The 20,123-nt window shown below is 38.9% G+C and overlaps 1 protein-coding gene across 1 annotated transcript; it reads right to left on the bottom strand.

The window, feature by feature from the left end:
• Positions 1 to 8,829: 8,829 nt before the first annotated feature.
• On the bottom strand, positions 8,830 to 16,790 carry prep (prolyl endopeptidase). Its single transcript, XM_062437094.1, has 14 exons — positions 16,610 to 16,790; positions 16,179 to 16,253; positions 15,014 to 15,147; positions 14,624 to 14,754; positions 14,152 to 14,361; positions 13,793 to 13,914; positions 13,583 to 13,688; positions 13,125 to 13,316; positions 12,815 to 13,012; positions 12,521 to 12,624; positions 11,418 to 11,649; positions 11,091 to 11,222; positions 10,837 to 10,993; positions 8,830 to 10,204 (listed from the first exon to the last, which is right to left on the bottom strand). Exons 1-14 carry the CDS (start codon positions 16,745 to 16,747, stop codon positions 9,910 to 9,912), a joined length of 2,226 nt encoding a protein of 741 aa, XP_062293078.1. The 5' UTR covers positions 16,748 to 16,790; the 3' UTR covers positions 8,830 to 9,909.
• Between the last annotated feature and the right edge of the window lie 3,333 nt (positions 16,791 to 20,123).

The following is a 20,123-nucleotide window of genomic DNA, read 5'->3' as shown; positions in this document are numbered from 1 at the left end:
AAAACATAACTTTTGTTTACATAGTTGTTTATCTTGTAATCAACACCAACTACAAGGCATGCTTTAACCAACTTTTTATCTGCTTTTATGCTACAGGCTATGTTTTTTTCTTTTACCTTCACATCAATCTTCTTTCCCACTTTTTTATTTGTAGAAAATACTAGAAAAAAAGAGCAACTTTTTATATGAAGTTTTGCAAAAAAAGTTAAGAGCCTGTTATTTGTATTATGACCATTAATAACCCTATATTAAGTGTAAAGCTATCATTAAAAGTGTGTTTATTACTTTATCCTGCTAATTTTGCTTGAGGCGAGGCTAATCTCAAGGCTTTGATAAGTTTGTTAGGATTTAAATTAGATATACAGTATTTGTTATGTATAATGCCAAAATACTGCCTGTATTAGAATATTTAGACCACTTATTTATAATTAATAAATACAGACAAATGAAGGTACATTCATATGTGGAATCACTACTATACATTTGTCAAGAGAACACACTCAGAGCGTAGACACATTTTCAGGGATCTTTGTTAGGCCTGTAAATACAACTTCAGATGTACAATTTAGACCATCATGTAGGTTTGGTTTAATCTGACTTATTGACAACATTTGAATATATTTATAAAATACAAAAAAAGACTTTTTTTGAGGTAGAATGCTTGAAGTCCTGGACTGATTTCCACTGTTGTCCGCTGGTGTTTTTAGTCAGTTTTCACAGTCAGTAGAGTCAAACTTCCAGATGCCAGATGTAGATTTGGAAATTTTAACTTCACTTAAAAACAACAGTAAAACAGCTTAAAGACACCTTATTAAGCAATTATAAGCTGTTTAATAAATTGTTTATAACACACCAGATTGCAGTTTTAGGAAGATATAAGAACATTTGACATTGCCCTCTATTTGTCAAAAAAAAAAAGATGATTCCTCCTATACAGACACATTTCACATTATTAGAAAAGAGTTTTACTATTTTCATTATCTGTTAATAGACCAGCATCCAGTTTGGCTGCCCAGAGGAGTAGTATTAGTGGTTGAAGAAAGCATTCATTAACACTTCTATCTGCTTACAACTAAATTATAGTGCATTATAAACTATTCATTAACTGTTTATGTGCTGGTAATAAATGCTAAATAGTGTAAAGTGTAGTAGTAGTAGAAAGAAATAAAAAAACATTTCCTCTGAAGGAATTTGTAATCATATGGTTGATAGTTTGTAGTGAAAACCACCTGGAGGTCATAAATTATTAATTATACTCAGCCGATATATATATTAATTCACAAATGACTTTTAAAAAATTATTAAAACAACTATTGAAACTTAATTTTACCTGCTACAATAGATTATGTAGAAATATGACTATTGGAGCCTGCTGTTAGTTAAATCAGTGCAGTGGTGCAAACCTTTAGGCACTTAGTTTTCTGGACAAAAATACATAATTATGAGCATTTGACCTCTTGAGCAAAAGAAGATTCCTGAGCCTTTTGAATACCAACTTTTCTAAGCAGACTTCGGACTCCCTCACCCCAGTTAACCCTACCCAACCCCCACTCTTCACCCTGTAGGCTCCCAGAGGAAATTTGCCTTTACCCTGTGTTGCTGTCAATGCAGTTCAAAGGGGTTCATTGAGTTCGTCTCTCCCTTTTCTCCTTTTCTTTTTTAAGTGAGAGGGGGTGTTTTTCTGTCGTTTACTTCATGCATTCCTGCCACCAATCCTTCACTTTTTTATATCCTTTTACAAGGAAGTGTAAACACTGTTGGCAAAGCAGGTCATCCACTCTCAGTCATCCTCTCAGGAACTGGAGAGTGGGGGGATTTGAAAGGCTTTACAAGCAAAAGATGATTGTTTCTTACTTTTTAAATTCATTTTCAGTTTTAAATACAAGCCAATTTGATTGTGTTCAGTCTTAATCAACAATTGTGGAGTTTTCCTGCTTCTGCCTGTGTAAAAGTGGAGGAATCAATAGTTGTTTTTTTAATATATATTGTATCTAACTTCTTGTTTGTCACTTCCACAGATTTCGTTAATACATATTTTGAACCAACGAAAAAAATTGTGCCAGTCTCAGAAAAACACACGTGTGCCATGTGTTTCATACTTCACCACAAAGGTAACCCAAAAACTTAGGGCACACTTTCTTCATTTTTTTCGCTTCATTTAACATAAATAGCACTGGATCGATCATTTAAATCCACATTTAATACTTGCGCAGGCGTGATAAATGTTTTCACAAATGACTTTCAATCCGACACATTTTCAAGAGCCTGTAGACATTTCTTTTTACCACTTCTTGATCCCATGCAGAGGGATTTTCCATTTGGTTTGAGGTGCGGAAAAGCAAGAAAAAAAAATCAAGAAAAGTTTTATTTTCTTGGAAAAATCACATAACATTGCGTATATTCCAATCCGACAAACTTTTTTCCAAGAGGAGTAAACAAGCTGAAAATATGTGAATGAAATATCGATGACGTCAGAAGGAGGGGGGAGGTTGGAGAAGAAGCGCCTCTGCAGCCGGTGCGCCACAAAAAACTGCGCACAATGGGACAAAATATCCGCTTTCCTCTCTACAATTCCTGGTTTTATTTTACGTTTGAATTTTGTTTTCTGCTGGACTTCGGCAGGTCAGTATGACAGCTTCTCCTTTCTCTCAGATTCATTCAACTCCTTTAGAAAGTGTGCTGATAACTCCTATGTAGGCTTTGAGGAGAAGCTTTTAATGGTGGATGGATTTCCTAAACGAAAGATGACGCTGATATTCCTATAATATTCTTATCATGAGTTAGCCTATTCACAGCAATCGACTTTGTTTCTATTATGAATCGTTTTTAATGTCTTTCTCTTATTATGCCTCTTTAAAAGTGACATAGCTTTTTTATTACGGACCACTTATTGGCTTTAATTGTGGACATGTGCGCTCATCTTTAACTCCATAACTTAACTGAATGTGTTTAATACAAGAACCGATCCATCACTCTGTCATGCCGGTCATATCAGGTCAATGGAAAGCAGGTTGTGCAGCTCTACAGAGGTGAGCTTCAGTAGCATCCAAATACCACATTCAACTTTTTTGAGGGGAAAATGATAGGAAACTCCAGAGAGTTTTGTTTTTAAAAAAGGAGACTCACCTGTAGGAGAGGGAGCGGACATCCTCCTATTTGTGGCCAAACCAAACGTTTCTTCCCGGTGTGCTTTTTGAGAGCAAATGATGAGGAAAGTAGCTCTTCCTGAAGCCTGCCGACGCTCTAGTTTGAGTTACATGTTTAGGCTGACTTTAACCTGGCGATATGAAGCCAACACACCGGCTGGAATCAAAGAGATTTTCCGTGGATGAATATTTTATAGTGACACTGTAACCTTAGCTGAGCAGCAATGAGGGTCAGGCAGATTTGTTTTTAATGTGTTACAGTGAACTCACAGATTGCTGGCACAGATCTGGAATTTAAAAAATCCTCTCTCCTAAATTGTTCCTATAATGTGGGACATTTTTCATTTCAGCTTCCCAGTATCTCGCAACAAAAGGCAGCTTCTGAGCTCAGATGTCGGTCAGTCTTGTCTTGAATGTTTTGAGTGTATAAAAAGGTAGAGCTGCAAGCTAAATTTGAGGCTATTTGAGGTGTAAAAGAACCCAATTTCCTCGTCAATATTAAAGATAATAATGCCTCAGTGAGAGTTTTATTCTCAATCTTCTCCATGTCTTAGAGCTTTATCATGGCTCTTAAAACCATGTGGCATCCGTGGCCTCCTCCATCATGCTCCCAGCCTTCCCCCACCTCTCTCTCTCTCTCTCTCTCTCTCTCTCTCTCTCTCTCTCTCTCTCTCTCTCTCTCTCTCTCTCTCTCTCTCTCTCTCTCTCTCTCTCTCTCTCTCTCTCTCTGTCTTGTTGATAAAGATCCATACTTCACATCCCCCACACAGCTTGTTTACACGCACTATTCTGCTATTCAAAACCATGAAAATGTGTTGTTTCCTTGGAAACATGCACTAAAGCAATTTAGTCAGATTAAACATAAACTATATAGGAGTCACACAGAAGATCTTCATCCTATAAATGATCTTCTCCTCAAGCAACAGCAAACCCTAACTACTGATCTGACATCTGCTCCTCACTCACTCTGCCTTGTGTCCTCACTGAGCGGGACTGGCCCTACATCAGTCATTTAGGACTTGATAAGACCAAAGAACTGGGGGGGTGGAATTGAAATGAATAGCGCCATCCATTGGTTCTCTATACAAACAATCACCTGCACAATTCTGCATCCCACACTGAGGAGAAAAGTTTCCCATGAGACCTTCATGGTTCCTTCAAAGCCAGTCTACACCTCCACACAGTCTACAAGAAATGCAAGAAGGCACTGAGAATGCTATATATAGATAGATAGATAGATAGATAGATAGATAGATAGATAGATAGATAGATAGATAGATAGATAGATAGATAGATAGATAGATAGATAGATAGATAGATAGATAGATAGTAATATGTAATGTCTCGACAAAATAGATGATGATGATAGATAAATCATTTAATCAGCCATCTTTCTCGTTTTTTTTACAATCTGATTAAGTTAAGTCAAGGATGGAACACACTACCATTACGGATAGTAGTTTAAATTTTCTTTTTCTTTCTTTTAGTTCTGGAAAACGTCTGTTGTATTTTTTTTTAAAGAAAGTTGATTTAACTGATAAGCAAGATTTAAACACATAAAAGAAAACTGTTTTTTCTTTCATAACCTCCAGTTCACTACAAGCTTCATCATTAATGATTTATTTATTTTAAACAAAAAAAGTACACCAACAATAAAGCCTGTGAAAATAGTCAACTGCAGCCTTTTTTAATTACTTAAAAAAAACCCTGATATGTCTTAACTTTCTCAATCAGTTGTGCTACCAAGAATAAATCTGATTGAATCTTTCAATGAGCAGGACTCAAGAGGCAGCTGGTCTACTGTGTGTGGGATTATCCATGCTGCTTGTATGAGAGAAAGATGTAACATTTTTTTTAAAGAAAGAAAGAAAGATAAGTTTTCTCATTTTAGTTCATATTTCAACTACAGGAAACACATGAACTAATTAAACCAACAAATATTATGGCTATAAAAATATGTAGAAGGAAAGTTATTTGATTCATTATTCTTCCGCCGAGTAGTATAGTTCCACAGCGGAGACTGTGTGGCGATTTCCGGTTTGCGCATTGATATTTCAGTGTGGTCACAGGTGTGTGCTCATTGGGTGTTTCAGAACGTCTTCAAATGTGCCAGCCAATCAGAAACTAGGACCAGTTTGGCGAGACAAATGTAAGTTGATAAGACTATTGTCACATTTGATGTTAACAATGTATAATATTACACATAATGAATCAGTCTTGTATTGTACTGCACAGAAGGTGAGTCTTTACTATCCGACACATCAGTCTCTGCAGGCCTGCTGCAGGCTTTCACTGCTCCTAAGCGCCACCTGCTGGCCCATTACTCTCTTCTCGTGCGCGCGCACGTGCAAACATGCATTAGCCTATATACATAAATGACTTGTGTTAAGGTAATTGAAGTGAAAGGAGATTTTGGTGATGATAGTTTAACCTCGGCTATTTTTATGCCTTATATGCAATAAAACAGTGATGTTAGCAGGTGATAATATTTGCTATTTGTATTATTAATTGAGTATGCTATATTTTGTTTTATAACTCTATTAAGGCTCACTGTGCTGAGTGTTGTGTTTCCGGTCTTAGTGGTGCAAATGTTCCAGTAAATGTTCTTTGCTGGAACATTTTCTTCAGGGACTGTGTCAATTCTCAACCTGCAAAAACCTGAGATGTTACAACTGTATTTGGGCTTTTTTTTAAATGATCTTGTGTGTTATATATTTTTTGGCTGTACTTACTATTTAGTCCATTTGTTCATTTTTGCAATTCTTTACCCTGAAGGTGATTTCATACTGATCTAATGACTCAAGTTGGGGAATAGGATAAATGTGCATACAGAGCTGAAAAGCTGAAGATTTAGTTTTAAAGTAAACAAGTAGCCAAGTAAATAATTGTGTTGTGTTAGAAGGCAATATTTACAATTTAATTAAAAACAAGACAAATTTGTTCAAGTTTGTGTCATTTTCATAGTTAATGGGAGTTGTTTCCGTTGTTACAACTTTTCCCATTTTCTCATGAAGTTGGGAAAACATAAACTTTTAGATTTCCCTTTCCATGAAATATTCTACTGAAAGTCACAAGTTCATCTCTTACACTGTATTTATTTGCAGTCAGTTGATTTTAATTTGATAAAACATGACAAATTTCAACACAATTGAAAAACTTCAATCTCAGTATTTGTTCAAAATTTGTTTCACTTTCATCCTTTAAATTTATTTAGTATTTTGGATCAAATACAATTTAACAAACATTACATTTTTGTTGTCTTTATTTCATTTTTTCAAAAAAGAAAAACGATTATATGCATCTATTTTTTTAAAAACTGAACAGACTTTATTTTCTCATCAGATTGTAAAATATATGACTAAGCATTTTTGTTAGGCTATGTTTGTTGTATTTTAAACCCAATAGAAATATACAGTAGTAGTGTACTTTTATTGGAAAGAATGTGAACAAATTGTGCTTTATTTATTATAATGTCAAAGTTTACTTTATAGTTAAGCACTTTAACTTTATGAATAAACAGATCCTTTGTATGCAGTCTTAACAAAACCCACCACTGCAAAGAAATCATTTCATTGTGGGACAGATTGATTTTTCATTTATATTGAAGACATATTTCAATTTTTAAAAGAAACAAGAATGAAAATGTTACTGGTAAAGATACAAAAATGTAAGTTCACTTTTTTTGATTAATGTTTTCTGTTTGTAAATGTATAAATTGTGTACAGTTAATGCTTTTTATTTCATTTTAATGTTCGGTGTATGCTATAAAAAAAAGAAGGAAACATTTTAAAATAAATAAACCATCAGTGAAAATGTGTCTAAAGTTTTGTCTATCTTCTGCTTATGTTTTTTGGTGAATTTTAATTTCCATTCTGAAAACGACTTAAGCAGAGAAAAAGTCTGATTGAACGTATTTCAAAGTGACTGTACTAAAGAAAAAGTCCTTTATAAACATGAAAGTGGGATCGCAGAAAAATTCTTTGAACATAACATGAAGGTTGAGTAATCCACATGGGGCCCTCTGACAGACCACCCTCATTTTCTGCTCCTGTTGTTGGTTGTTTTCACAGCGGCTGCCCCCTGCTGGCAAACAGGACACCTGCACAGTCACAGCAACAGCAGCTGCTTAAGGGGCTTTTACATCCAGCTCTTATCAGATTGAGAATTTTTCAACTCGGGCCAAATGTTTTGGGTTAATTAATTAAACATAATAATTAATACATTCTCAAAACACCACTAATTGATTTTAAAGGTTATTGAGTTTCCTCTAATTTGAGCAATCAAACTGTACTGACCACTGATGGACTCAGGGAGGCACCAGGGGGGCTGAAATATTCATTGAAAGTGCCCTCTAAGGTGCCCCCACAGTATGATAAAAATGCCCTCTAAGGTGCCCATACAAATGAGAAAATATACCAAGTTCTGTAATTGCTATCTTAGTTATCAGTAAATCGGGATGAAATGCTCTATCGAGTACTTCTATGTGTGATAGGAATGGAATGAAGTGCTCTCATAGTTGGAAGAATTTGTGATAGTGCCCAAAAGCAAGAAAACATGATAAGGATGTAATGCAGTGCCCCATGTGTTACTGCTGTAATGGGGTGAGGTGGAGGTTCTGGTGCCCATCTAATAAAAAAAAAAGGGGGGTTCCCTTAAGTCAGAAATGGGTGCCCTTCTAATGAATAACAGTGCCCTATTCACCCTGCACTGTATGGGAGGAAAACCTAGTAAAGCGTCCTTCCAGTGGAGAACATGAGATATTTATCCCTGTAAAATGCCCTCACGATGCAGTGAACGAGCCATAACAGTACAGCTTACTGTATCTACTATGTAGGCTCACCATTAAGACAATAAAGCAGCCTTAAAAACATTTTGTCGTTATAGCTGACATTATTTCTTTCAGTCTATTTTGGCAGAACTACTCACTAGTTTTCTCAGTCAGAAGTGACTGGTATTGTAGATACATACTTGTTTTCTTTTTACTAAATATTTGGTACAAACTGGACATAATTTGTTTGTGGTGTAGAGGAAACAGTATTGTCACTGTTCTCCATACCAGCAATGTCAAAGCTATGCTTATGTGCCTTGAAAAAAATGTCATCTTTCTAATTACAAAATTCCCCAAAATAAATGCTACATTACCAGTGACAGCTGCATCAATCAAGTGATTATCTAAAATGAAGTTGATCAAGAGCCAGCTTAGGAACAGATGTGGAAAAAGATGGCTGTCAGATCTGTTGCTATTGTTCATTCAGAGAGACATCCCAGATGGCCAGAGGTCATTAACATTTACAAACTCATGGACAGAAGAATTATTCTTTTATTTCACAAGTCTTGCTTCTCACTGTCCTGACAAGACTGTTCAGAACAGCTATTTCTCAAAATGCTAATAGTTCCAAGTTTTTATAATACAGATGTGTTTTGGAAATAAATGTTGAAAATGTTACCCATCTCTGTACATTAGTATTATTAGTTATTATTCTGTTGAGCTGTGGTGGAGGTATAATATACAAAAAAGAGGGACTTTGACACTTAAAAGACTAATATTGAAAGATATCTACTTGATTTGATCATTTGGATGGCTGAAGCTTCATAGTAGCTTTTAAATACACTTTTGCACAAAATGTGTAAATCCTGTATGAAAACAGGAGGAAATATTACAGCAAGAAATATAGGTTTCAATGTTCATTTGGGCTACTGACTGTTGTTTTAAGACAGACTTGAAAAATGTTGAGCTTAACCTTTAATTAAACTAAGTCAGATATGATCATAGTGTCAATTGATACAGTCTAGACCTGCTCTATATATAAAGTGCCCTAAGATAACTGGTGTGATTTGGCACTTTCTTCACATTTGCTGATTTTTCACTTTATAATGCAACTCTTCCAAAGTTAACTGTCTCATAGATCAACCCAGCAGGACAGATCACTGTTTCAAAAGTTGTTTATTGTAGTTGTGGCATTGTGTTCTGTTCCCTTTAAAAGGTAAACAATCAGCACATGTCAAGAGGTAGAAATCATTATCAGTCTGAAAGAAATGTGGGGACTGACATTTACACTCACTCTCAAACACACACTGTTTCACACGCACACGCACACACACTGTTTCACACGCACGCACAATGCAAAATGTTTTTGCAAGTTTCCGCACTCACAGCAATACTGGTGATGTGCAGTATCGTCATTTACCCAATACTGTTTCATCAGAACTGTACATGCTGGAAATCACTCAACATCTAACGGACTCCGAACGAAAAATAAATAATATGCTTGTTTCAGTATCCAGAGGACGCAAAAACTTTCCATACACAAATCAAATGATCTCCACCACAACATTTGCCACTTTGACCTCATGACTGTAACGGCTGATTGCTGTAACCGTGAAGGTAGCCCTCTCCCTTTACACTCCCATCTCATTGATAATGTAGTGATTTGTTTAAATGGGACTACAAACATGGATAACAGGAGACGGTATGATGTGGCTGTGGTCGCTGTATGTTGGCCTGTAGTTGTAGTGTAGTGTAGTGTACAAGTGCAGCCACAGAGTCTTATAGGCTCTCGGCGAGAGGGGGAGGGACACAAATAAACACAGTAAAAAAAAATACTGGTGGCTGGGTAAACATTAGTGAACAATAAAATATCTTGTACCAAGTGTTGGCGTAAAGTTTTGAAGAATATGTTAACAGTTGTTGTATCCAAAGATGGTCTGAGTAAAGGAAGAGGACAAGACAAACAAAACAAACACACAATTCAATGGGGGGGGCTTATTTGACCCAGGAGATTTTGAGACAGCGAGCGATGAAGGCGTAGGTGTCAGCCACCTCCTGGATGACCTTGCTGGTGGGCTTGCCGGCGCCGTGGCCCGACTTTGTGTCCACGAGGATGAACAGAGGGTTTGTCTGCTTGGCACTGCGGCCCACAATGTGCTGCAGGGTGGCGATGTATTTAAGGGAGTGGAGGGGCACCACCCGATCGTCGTGGTCACCCGTCAGCAGCAGGACCGCGGGGTACTGGACCCCGTTGCCTTCTGGGATGCGGATGTTATGAAGCGGGGAGTATCTGGTTGGAAAAACATGGAAGTTAGGGGGAGGGCTCACATCTATAATTTATTTGCTTTGGTCCAAATCAGTGCATGTTGCTACTTTGTTGCATTTTGCCTTTGGGGCGGGTCGGTTTCACATCGGTAAAAAACCAAACCAAAATGCATCAATAAATGCCGCTTTGAGCTTTCACTCTGTTCACTGCGCAGAGCACGGGCAGAGAAAGTTGTCTGTTTGCCTTCCAGGATAGCTTTCCAAAATACACTGGCAGAATTGGCATCTCTGTATAGTTGCGGTTGGAGGTAGAGCGGTTGTCCACCAATTGGAAGATTGGTGGTTTGATTCCTGGCTCTTCCAGTCCACATGTCTATGTGTCCTTGGGCAAGATACTTAACCCCAAATTGATCCCGTTGCTTCGCAAGCGGTGTGTGAATGTGTGTGAATGGGTCAATGGGACATGTAGTGTAAAAGTGCTTTGAGTGGTCATAATGACTAGAAAAGCGCTATATAAGTTCAGTCCATTTGCCATTTACCAAGGTCTCGGTCCAGTTGTTTTTGGTCTCAACTAAAAAAGGTAAAATGCTTGTGTACTTGAAATCAATCTGGTGTACAACCTACATGACACATACACTCTGATGAGTCAGCACTTACTTGATGAGCCAGTCAAACTGCTCTTTGTTTTCTGAGCAGCCGAAGTCTGTGGTCCAGGCGTGACCGATGGTGAACTTGTGGAACTTGAGCATGTCCATGACTCCTACCTGAGCTACAGCACAGCCGAACAGCTCGGGCCGCTGGTTCACACAGGCAGCTGAGAGAGGGGAAAAAAGCAGTATAGTGACTGCAAAGAAAAGGCTCAAACTGTTTAAAGCTTAATTTGAGAATGATTACTAGCCTAGTCTACATACCTACAAGCAGGCCACCATTAGAGCCTCCATTTATAGTCAGTTTGGAGGGAGAGGTGTAGCCCTCCTTGACGAGATATTCAGCTGCACACTGGAAGTCTGTGAAGCAGTTCTGCTTGTTGGCCAACATGCCAGCTAAAGGGAAAAATACAGTATACAAATGAGGGGGTTTGTGCTAGTACTATTTTCACACAACAAACAAGATGGGTGAGCATGACTTTATAAATGTGATAAACTTTTAAGCTTCTGACTCTTTAAAAAAAAACAAAAAAAACACAAAAAACAAGGATAAATCAAGATAACATGATTTGTGAGTGTCACGTGGTTCACCTTTGTGCCAGGTCTCCCCGTACTCTCCTCCTCCTCGGATGTTGGCTACAGCCAGGACTCCCCCCAGATGTCTTACAAAGATGAGTCGGGAGACACTGTAGCTCGGTGTGATGGAGATGTTAAAGCCTCCGTAGCCATACAGGAACCCTGGATGGGAGCCATCCAATTTGATGCCCTTCTTGTGAACAATAAACATGGGGATCTCAGTGCCATCCTTGGAGGTGTAGAAGATCTGGCAAAAACATGGCGAAAGATAAATCATCAGAGACACAGATGAGGCTTGATACAGAGCCAGAGCATGGCAGTGACTGTTGACACAGATGGGAGCAATGACTAATGTTTCTCCTGATGATAATGAGGCTTTAGAGTGTTTTCGGTTTTGTTCAAAGACAATAAAGCTTTTTTGGAATATTCATTTGTCCTGGAGTCTGGGTCAGATGGAAGGGGTAAACAGTGGAGCTCTCATAAAACCCTGGCCTCAGTGCCTGTATCACTTTCACAATATTAGAAATATAACAATAAATCTGACTCAGAGACACAACTGGCTGCAATGCAAACATAAAATGCCTTTCACCTATTTTAAAAAATGCCTACATAGCAGCAGACACAAAGGGAAGGGGAACTTAAAATTATTAATAACAGTTACACTGAGTCAGTGCTTTAAAAAAAATGGGTCAAGGTTGTGAAGAGCCAGATGAGGTGGCTCGGGCATCTAGTTAGGATGCCTCCCGGACGCCTCCCGGGTGAGGTGTTCAGGGCACGTCCCACCGGTAGGAGACCCCGGGGAAGACCCAGGACACGCTGGAGAGACTATGTCTCTCGGCTGGCCTGGGAACGCCTCGGGATCCCCCGGGAAGAGCTGGACGAAGTGGCTGGGGAGAGGGAAGTCTGGGTTTCCCTGCTTAGGCTGCTGCCCCCGCGACCCGACCCCGGATAAGCGGAAAGAAGATGGATGGATGGATGGATGGATGGATGGATGGGTCAAGGTTGTGCCTTCATGCAGTAGAGAGGTTTCCTTATAGAAAGACTGAAAGCGCTTGAACAAATAAAAAGAAAAAAATCTTGAAAAAGAGAGACTCATGACCACCACCCATGACTCTTACCTGGGTGGTCTGGTAGTCAGAGGGGTCAAAGCCTTTGACGGTGACCTCTCTGAAGATGTGGGGCTGCAGTGGCTCCTTGGTCAAGTCACAGTGGTAAATGATGGCTGGATGCAAAGGGAGAAAAATCATTATTTCATTTGCTCTACCATATTTAAATTACTGATAATAAAGATAGTATATTGAGGAATTACTTTTCTATTGTCCCAGGACTAAATTCTGTTTTAACATATTACATGCAAAAAAAGGAATATAAAAAAGGAAGGAATATAAAGTGCATAATCAGCGATCTAGTACCTGGAGAGAGGAAGGAGGTGAAATAGTAGAAGATCTCAGAGTCTCTCTTCCGTCCTGTGAAACCGACTACAGAGCCTACATCCAGCGGGAAGGTCCTAAGCTCCTTTCCAGAGCTCAGACGATACATCTTCAACACATTCTTCACGTCATGTAGGAAACACACAAACAGGTAGCTGGAGTACGTACAGGTGGCGAACACTGCAGGAGAGACACGGTAAAAAGAAGACAGCAGTTGAAATTTGTTTATAAAGAGTTTAAATCTAATCATGATATTTTAATAATACAGTCCAAGCGTACTGCAGCGGCTCACCAATAACGTCCTTGTCGTGTTGAGGGATGAGCTCCTTCCAGTCGCTCTGAGCCGGAGAGGCAAAGTCAATGTTGATGAGGCGGTAACGTGGGGCATCTAGGTTTGTCTTGAATGTGAACAACGTGTCCTCATTGGTCACATACTCGTACTCTGCGTCAAAGTTGTCGATTAGCTTCACCCATGGCAACAGTCCTGGATATAAGGAGAAGGAAGGTAGTGAACAAGCACATGATTATAATAACTGACATCAGTTCGTTATTTGTCTCAGTTTTAAGGATAAAAAAAAAAAACCAACTTAAAATTCCATCAGTATGTCAAAATCTTTCAACACAAGTACAAAGGGAATTGCATTTTTTTAAACAAAGTTTCTAGGGCTATACCAGGTAATGTCAAATAAGTTAAAAAGCTGGCACACAGAGCATGTGACAGTAAAGAGACAAATAATCATCCAAACATACCTGTAATACCCTGAGGAGTGGTCTCAAGGTCACAATACCACAGTCTGTTGACTGGATCACAACCTTCCCTGATGGACAGCAGCACGTAGCGTCCATCATCTGATACCTGCAGTGCACAGTTACTCATTAAATCCCGTCTGAATATCGGTTAACATATGAGCTCTTCTTCTACTGTATCTTGAGGAGGATGAAATCATCTTTTGCACATACCTCAGCTCCCATCATCCATTTAGGGTGGTCAGGGAACTCAGCACACAGCACGTCCTGCGACTGCGGAGTCCCCAAAACATGATAGTACAGCTTTTGATGCAGGTTGGTGGAGGTCTCAGTGCCTAGGAGATAAAACATCATAGTCTCATTACTGCCCCCAAGTGGTGACTTTTTGTGGTGAATTTGACAAGATGACAAAGTTGAAGACATGAGAATTGGGTGGGTGTGGATTATTATTATTATTATTATTAATACATCAAAGCTGTAAGGAAAGCAAAAGGACATTTTTAAAATCTACTTTTGTTTGTATTATTTTTCTCATTTCTAAAGCAAAATTTAGAAGCCTGTCTTCATCTCACCGTCACTCTTGCCCTCCTGCTTAGGGTACGAGTTGTAGAAAAGGCCTTTCCCATCATGGGTCCAGGACATGCAGCTAAACTTGACTCGCTCCAGGCGGTCCTCTAGAGGCTCAGCATCTTCCACCCGCAGGAATCGGATCTCCACCCAGTCTGACCCACTGGCACTGGTGCCATAGGCCAGGTATTCCCCATCCTCAGAGAATGCATAGCCTTGAAGAAGAATCACAAACATAAGACATCAATGAAAGACACCTAGGAAAGTTAAGTCTTTATTTAGCTGTCAGTGTGGCATGCTATAAATAACAGGCTATTTCTAGACATGGAGAGTAAAATCCTGTAGTGTATTAACAAATCAAGCAGCGTGTATTTAACAATGACATCTCTGTAAACGTTATGAAACAGGAAAACAAATGAGTACAACTAGTAATAAAATACAGCACTGGTTCATTTTCACAGCAGCCTTTGTTGCTACCTCGCAGGGCAACTGTCCCATCATCAGAAAATGTGTTTGGATCCAAGAAGACAGTGGGCTCAGCATCCAGGCTCTCCTGCACGTACATCACACTCTGGTTCTGGAGGCCAGTGTTGTAAAAGTGAAAGTACCTGCAAATAAAGGGAGAGAGCATTTAGGCGCAAAAATAGCTTGACATATCTGTGCTCCTTAAAAACAAAACTGGAATATTAATCCAGCCCGATACTAGACGCACAGGGTCTAATCAAAGCAAACAGGGGACCCCATTGTTGCTTTGATGCCAGATTTTGTCACTTTGTTACAGCTTTTCATAAATAACCCTGGAGTGCTTTCCATGACCTAAGAATGTTAATGAAGGGCTAAACAAGATTATGTTGTAGCTCGGCTCACCTGCTCCCCCTCTTGAAGGGACAGCTATACTTGGGGTAGTCATAGAGCTCAGTCATGCGCTCCTTGAACAGGTCTCGTACCTCACATCGCTCTAAAAACGGCAACGTCAGCTGGTTCTGAGCGGTGACAAACGCCTGATGGAAGAAGACACAATAGCAGCACACAGAGGTTTACCACTTCAAAAGAGTCACCATATCTGCAGCCTGTGCAAGGAGGCACGTTGACTGATCCAAGATGCCTTTAGACAATGTGACGCCAATCATGAACTGTGCAAGACGTCTACAGCAGTATGTTTGTGCACTGAATGCATGGTGAACGAGAGCACTGCGATATAAATAGAAACAAAGTATGAGAGCAAAGGCATGTCAGTAGCTCACTATTGTTTTCAAAAAAGTGCCACACCAATGCATATTTTGTTTTACTACCATCATTTTGTTTTAAGGAGAACAAGTGTGTTTTCTGCCTAAACTTATAAAATGTCATGCCAGCCAGTGTATTCTGTGTCTATACATGTCTTACACTGACTGGTCTGTTTGTAGACGTGGCAACAACTGTGCAAATTTGGTCTTTAATTTCTAACACAGTCATAATTTTGCCCCAGTTTACCTTTGATCACCAAAGTGGTCATGACTGGACATGTCTCTCACTTTGATCTAACAGCACCCTTTTTCACGACCCAAGATTTGACCACGTTTCTCTCATAACTGTGTCATAACTGTCAGACAGCCCACAATCACATAGTGAAAAGGGGCCTTCATTCAGTTACCTGAATGATAAGTATAACCCTAACTAGTGTTTCATATCACGTTCCAGCCTACATATGGTTTCAGATTTCACAAAGCAAAGTTATCCAGATCACTCAGTAAACCAGCCTCTAGGGACATGACCCAAGTGATATCAAAAACTTAAGGCTGGGGGTGAGTGCCGCACATCAGTGTATTGTAATGTGCTGTTAACAAGTAGTAGCAAAACACAGAGACACAGTTCGAACTGACATTTTGTAAACAGTATGACAAAAGTGAATTTTGCAACAAAAACAATCACAGGAGATGAACGTTTCACTGCAAATGTTAACACTAAGACACCTGTGAATGTAAACAGACATTATGCCTAAATATGGCAGTTAAGACAAATAAAAATTATTTGACAGCTGATGAAAATGTACCTGTGTCTTTTCACTGTCGGGGTCTTCCAGCCAGCTGTATGGATCTGGCACAGTATTGCCATGATAGTTATCCACCTGACACAGATTTAAATTTAAAAAAGTAAGTTAATGTCACAGATTGAGCTAGCTAGTTAGGTGTGGCAGCCTGCATCCAGAAAGACTAGCAGTTTTCACCAAGTTAGGTTAATTAGCAATGTTAACCTCGCTAAATAGCAAATACAATGGTAGCAGACGGCTTAATTTAAGAGCTAAAGTAAGTTATGGCAAATTGGGAGGCTGCCAACGCATATGTCAACAAAGTCAGTCTAGGTTGCTAAGCTAGCTAGCGCGCTAACAAAGCAGACGCTCATCTCAATGAATGAAAAGGCATGATGATGTAGCATCCCGGCTTATTAGCACGCTAGGCTAGTCAGCTAGCCATCTTTACTTACAACTGCCTCGTCACGGTAAGCCTGGGTATACTGAAAAGCCATTCTGGAGGTCAGTTTTCGGGAGTTGCGTAACAAAAAAAGTTGCCTCAGCGACTGAAATAGTGGTTTTGAAATTACTCTGTGGATCCTGTAAAACATCAACTTGAGGCGCTAAGGTTTCTCACAGAAAGGCTGTCCTGATTACACACAGTCAACGAGCACTATCAAGAGAGAGCTGCTTTGTGATCAGCCTGAGTGTTACAGCGCCCTCTGTTGACCAAAAAACGGTCACTAAGTCACTGGTAAAGGCTGTGTGCATTGACTAAACCACTATGGAGATGAGGCTAAAACACTATGTAGTACTTATTAATGAAACCAGGCTTAATGTCAAGGCGTAATGTAAAGTGTCCTAATGAGTGTACTGAACATAATTTAAAGTTTTAATGTGAATCATTAAAACTTCAAACTAGATAAGTTTAGAAGTTTAACATCATGCATTTTGTACCTAAAGCAACATGACCCAAAATCAACCCTCAAACAATTAACCAAAACATTTTAGTAGCTTATTATCAGCCAATATGTTTGTGATAGCATGGATTAAGTTAGCTCGTATAAGCAACTAAAACTCAGAATGAAACTTTTGGTATGATTGACCCTATTTTCAGATTTAAAAAAATGTGCAAAACATATCTAAGAACAAAAAATTACACAATTTTTTTTGTTTTCTTATTTGTCAATTGTTTAGTCAGTGAGCATTGCTCGCACATAGTAGTTCAGCTCTTGTTTGTTAAGCTCTGTGGTACATGTACACCTGTATGACAAGTATGTAAGTTCCTTTATTGTTGATTCATTTAAGTCCTGAGTTTCTTGAGTTATACATTAGCTTGTGTTTCTAACCATATTCACCATGCTGTCCAGGAGACATAGGAGGTGTCACTTTTAAATTCTCACTGACCAGTGATGTGATGGGTTAGACCAAGTATGGGGGAATTTATTTTACTTTGTTTGTTTTTTTGTTACTTTTACTATCTATATGATTTGTACTTATTTTGGTTTGTAATAAAGATTATCTTGTGGATGATGTGTTATGTTGTAAACAATGTTGACTGATAAGAGTAGCATTGTTATATGCCAGTTGGTATAAGAGAATGGACAACTCTACAAGAGAAGTTGTTCTGCCTACTAGATTGGAGGGCCTTTTTAAGGGGACAGATGTGGGTTTAGGCCACGGCAGAAACAGGAGGTCAACAGTATAGTTCAGAGCACGTCATCATGCCTTAGCTTGAGTTATTTTGTGTTAAACCTGTTAATTTAAGTTTGATTGGTTTGTGTTAATTCCTTTTTTGAGACACTTTTGTTACATTGGACAGAATTAATCTCTTTTTTTATTAATTAATTCATGTCCTTCCACCATCCAAACCACTCTGGTCTGACTGACTCACACGCCTGTAAATGCACTGACATTGTGAAACTAAACTGTAGATGTTCACTTGTTCACTAGAAATTGGAATAAAGCTAAAATAAAACATGGCACAACTAACTATTTTTATAGCCCTGTTTTTAAAAATAAATCTGCAGAGTAAATAGTAAAGTTGTAATCAGTGGCTTTGCACCTCCAGTTAGAGGTTATCTGAGTCCACTGAGTCTCCATCACCACTCTTATCTACTTGACAGAGAAGGAGAGAGGTCAACCCTTCACTCTTCTTTCTTTTTGCTCATCATCCTCCCCTCCCTTCCTTCCTCTCTTTACTTAATCAATCAACCCTGATTTGACTATCATTATCACTGGCACCTACTCTTACACAAGACTGATTGCATGAGATAAGGCACGTTGAAGTAGCACGTAACTTAAGGCCTTGAGGAAATGAGCAGATCCTCAAAACAGAGTGATTAATTTTAGGAAATGAGTTTCTCCAACAATGATTATCTGGGATTTTGAACATAAGGTGTATTTTACTTCATTTTGTCTACATGTGTAAATGGAAAATTACATGTTTTCAGCAGTAGTCTATATTGTTGAATGATTACTACAGAGACCATCTTGCTGAAATTGTTGTGTTACTCCTCTGTGATGCCACATTGTGACTGTATATCATTCTACAGATATGCAGATAAGATACTTGAGACAGATTTAATTACACATCAGTGTTTCAGCTGAAAAGGAAAAACATTGTTTGGATACCGAACAATGTGTCCAGACAATGTGATCAGACAGTCAGATGTCTTGCAGGAGATTTTCAAACTTACTTTCATATTTGACTTGAAGCCTGTCAGAGCTGTCAGATTTCAGTTAAGATTCTTTAGTTATGGTGTCCTCTCACGGATGAATGCACAGTTAAAGTGGGGAAAGAAAGGTCAAGTGCAGGTGGGGGAAAAACAAGAAACTTTTCATCTGTGTTGTGCTTTTCTCTGAAGAAAATGCAGTTGTGGGTAGGGATGTTTCAAATGTTCATGCTACGATTACTATGGCCAAAAATATCACAGTAAACTGTATTGTGACAATAATCATAATTCTTTTATGAAACATTAGTGAAATAACTTCACACCATGATTGGCTTTGATTTAATTGAATTGAACAAACCCTGCAAATTAATGCAGAACAAAAACACTATAAACGCCCTAAACAAAAGCAGGTTGGCTAAAGCAGCTCAGTGTTTTAGGTGTTAAGTTGAGTGTTAGTTAAGAACAAAAACAAATCCTGCACAATGTCCATCCCTTGTGCTCACTCAACCATAAACTAACTGTATGTCATTAGGTCAGTTAGCTAGCTTTAGCATAGCAAGTCATGGCCAAAGTAGCTAGACCTAGACAGGCAAGGACCCTGGTTCTCTGATCCGGCTTATAAACTCAGGTGTGTCTCTGTTTGACTGGTGTTCTCTTGTGGGTTTTTCAAAATAAAACTGCTACCAGAGAGCTTTGTTGTGTTCATGGCACCCTCAGACAACAGCGTAGTGATGGTAAAGAAAATAGTTGGTGATATTGTTGCCATCAGAAGGTTTCATCACTGTATATAGTAAACATATCCTGGCACATATCTAGTTGTGGGTGGGATGTGAATTATATGTTTCATTGCTCATCCCAGATCTTTACCATAGATTGTATATAAAGATTGATATAGAAAGGTGTGACATCACCTGTTGCCTTGCATTGGAGCCAGTTGAAACCAAGATTTACAGCTTATAGTCAGCTCCATTTTTTGGCTTCTGGCTCCATCTCCGTTTGAATCCAGAATTTCTGAAGAGAAATATTTTTCTAAAGAGAAGAGAAGTTTTGAAATACAAGTTTGAATGGTAGTCAGTTGGAGCCAGGAATTTTTTCGGAGTCAGTATTTAGCAACTGTAGGTGGCATTGCACTTTAACATATTTCCACATTACATTACATTCTTACGCTGCTCCCGTGGTTGAGAGATTTGGTCTCTCCCGATTGGCCAGGATGGATGTTTGGTATCGGAAATGCTTGTAGGTGGATATTTTGGGTCAAAGGATAGTCCCTGACTAGCCCTCCCCCAACTCCATTCTTCTTCCCTTCCTCAAG

This window comes from Scomber scombrus, chromosome 17, assembly GCF_963691925.1.
Source record: "Scomber scombrus chromosome 17, fScoSco1.1, whole genome shotgun sequence".
NCBI lineage: Eukaryota > Metazoa > Chordata > Actinopteri > Scombriformes > Scombridae > Scomber > Scomber scombrus.
The sequence above is the reverse complement of the archived record's forward strand: the minus strand, read 5'-3'. Positions and strand labels throughout refer to the sequence as shown.

What these genes read in the sequence shown, in the direction of transcription:
- prep (XM_062437094.1), bottom strand. Translation starts at nt 16,747, where the DNA reads ATGTTTTACAGGATCCACAGAGTAATTTCAAAACCACTATTTCAGTCG. An exon ending in AATGGATGATGGGAGCTGAG is followed by an intron (nt 13,689 to 13,792) that starts GTATGTGCAAAA and finishes TGTGCACTGCAG; the next exon opens with GTATCAGATGATGGACGCTA. An exon ending in CTGACTACCAGACCACCCAG is followed by an intron (nt 11,650 to 12,520) that starts GTAAGAGTCATG and finishes TGTTTTTGCCAG; the next exon opens with ATCTTCTACACCTCCAAGGA.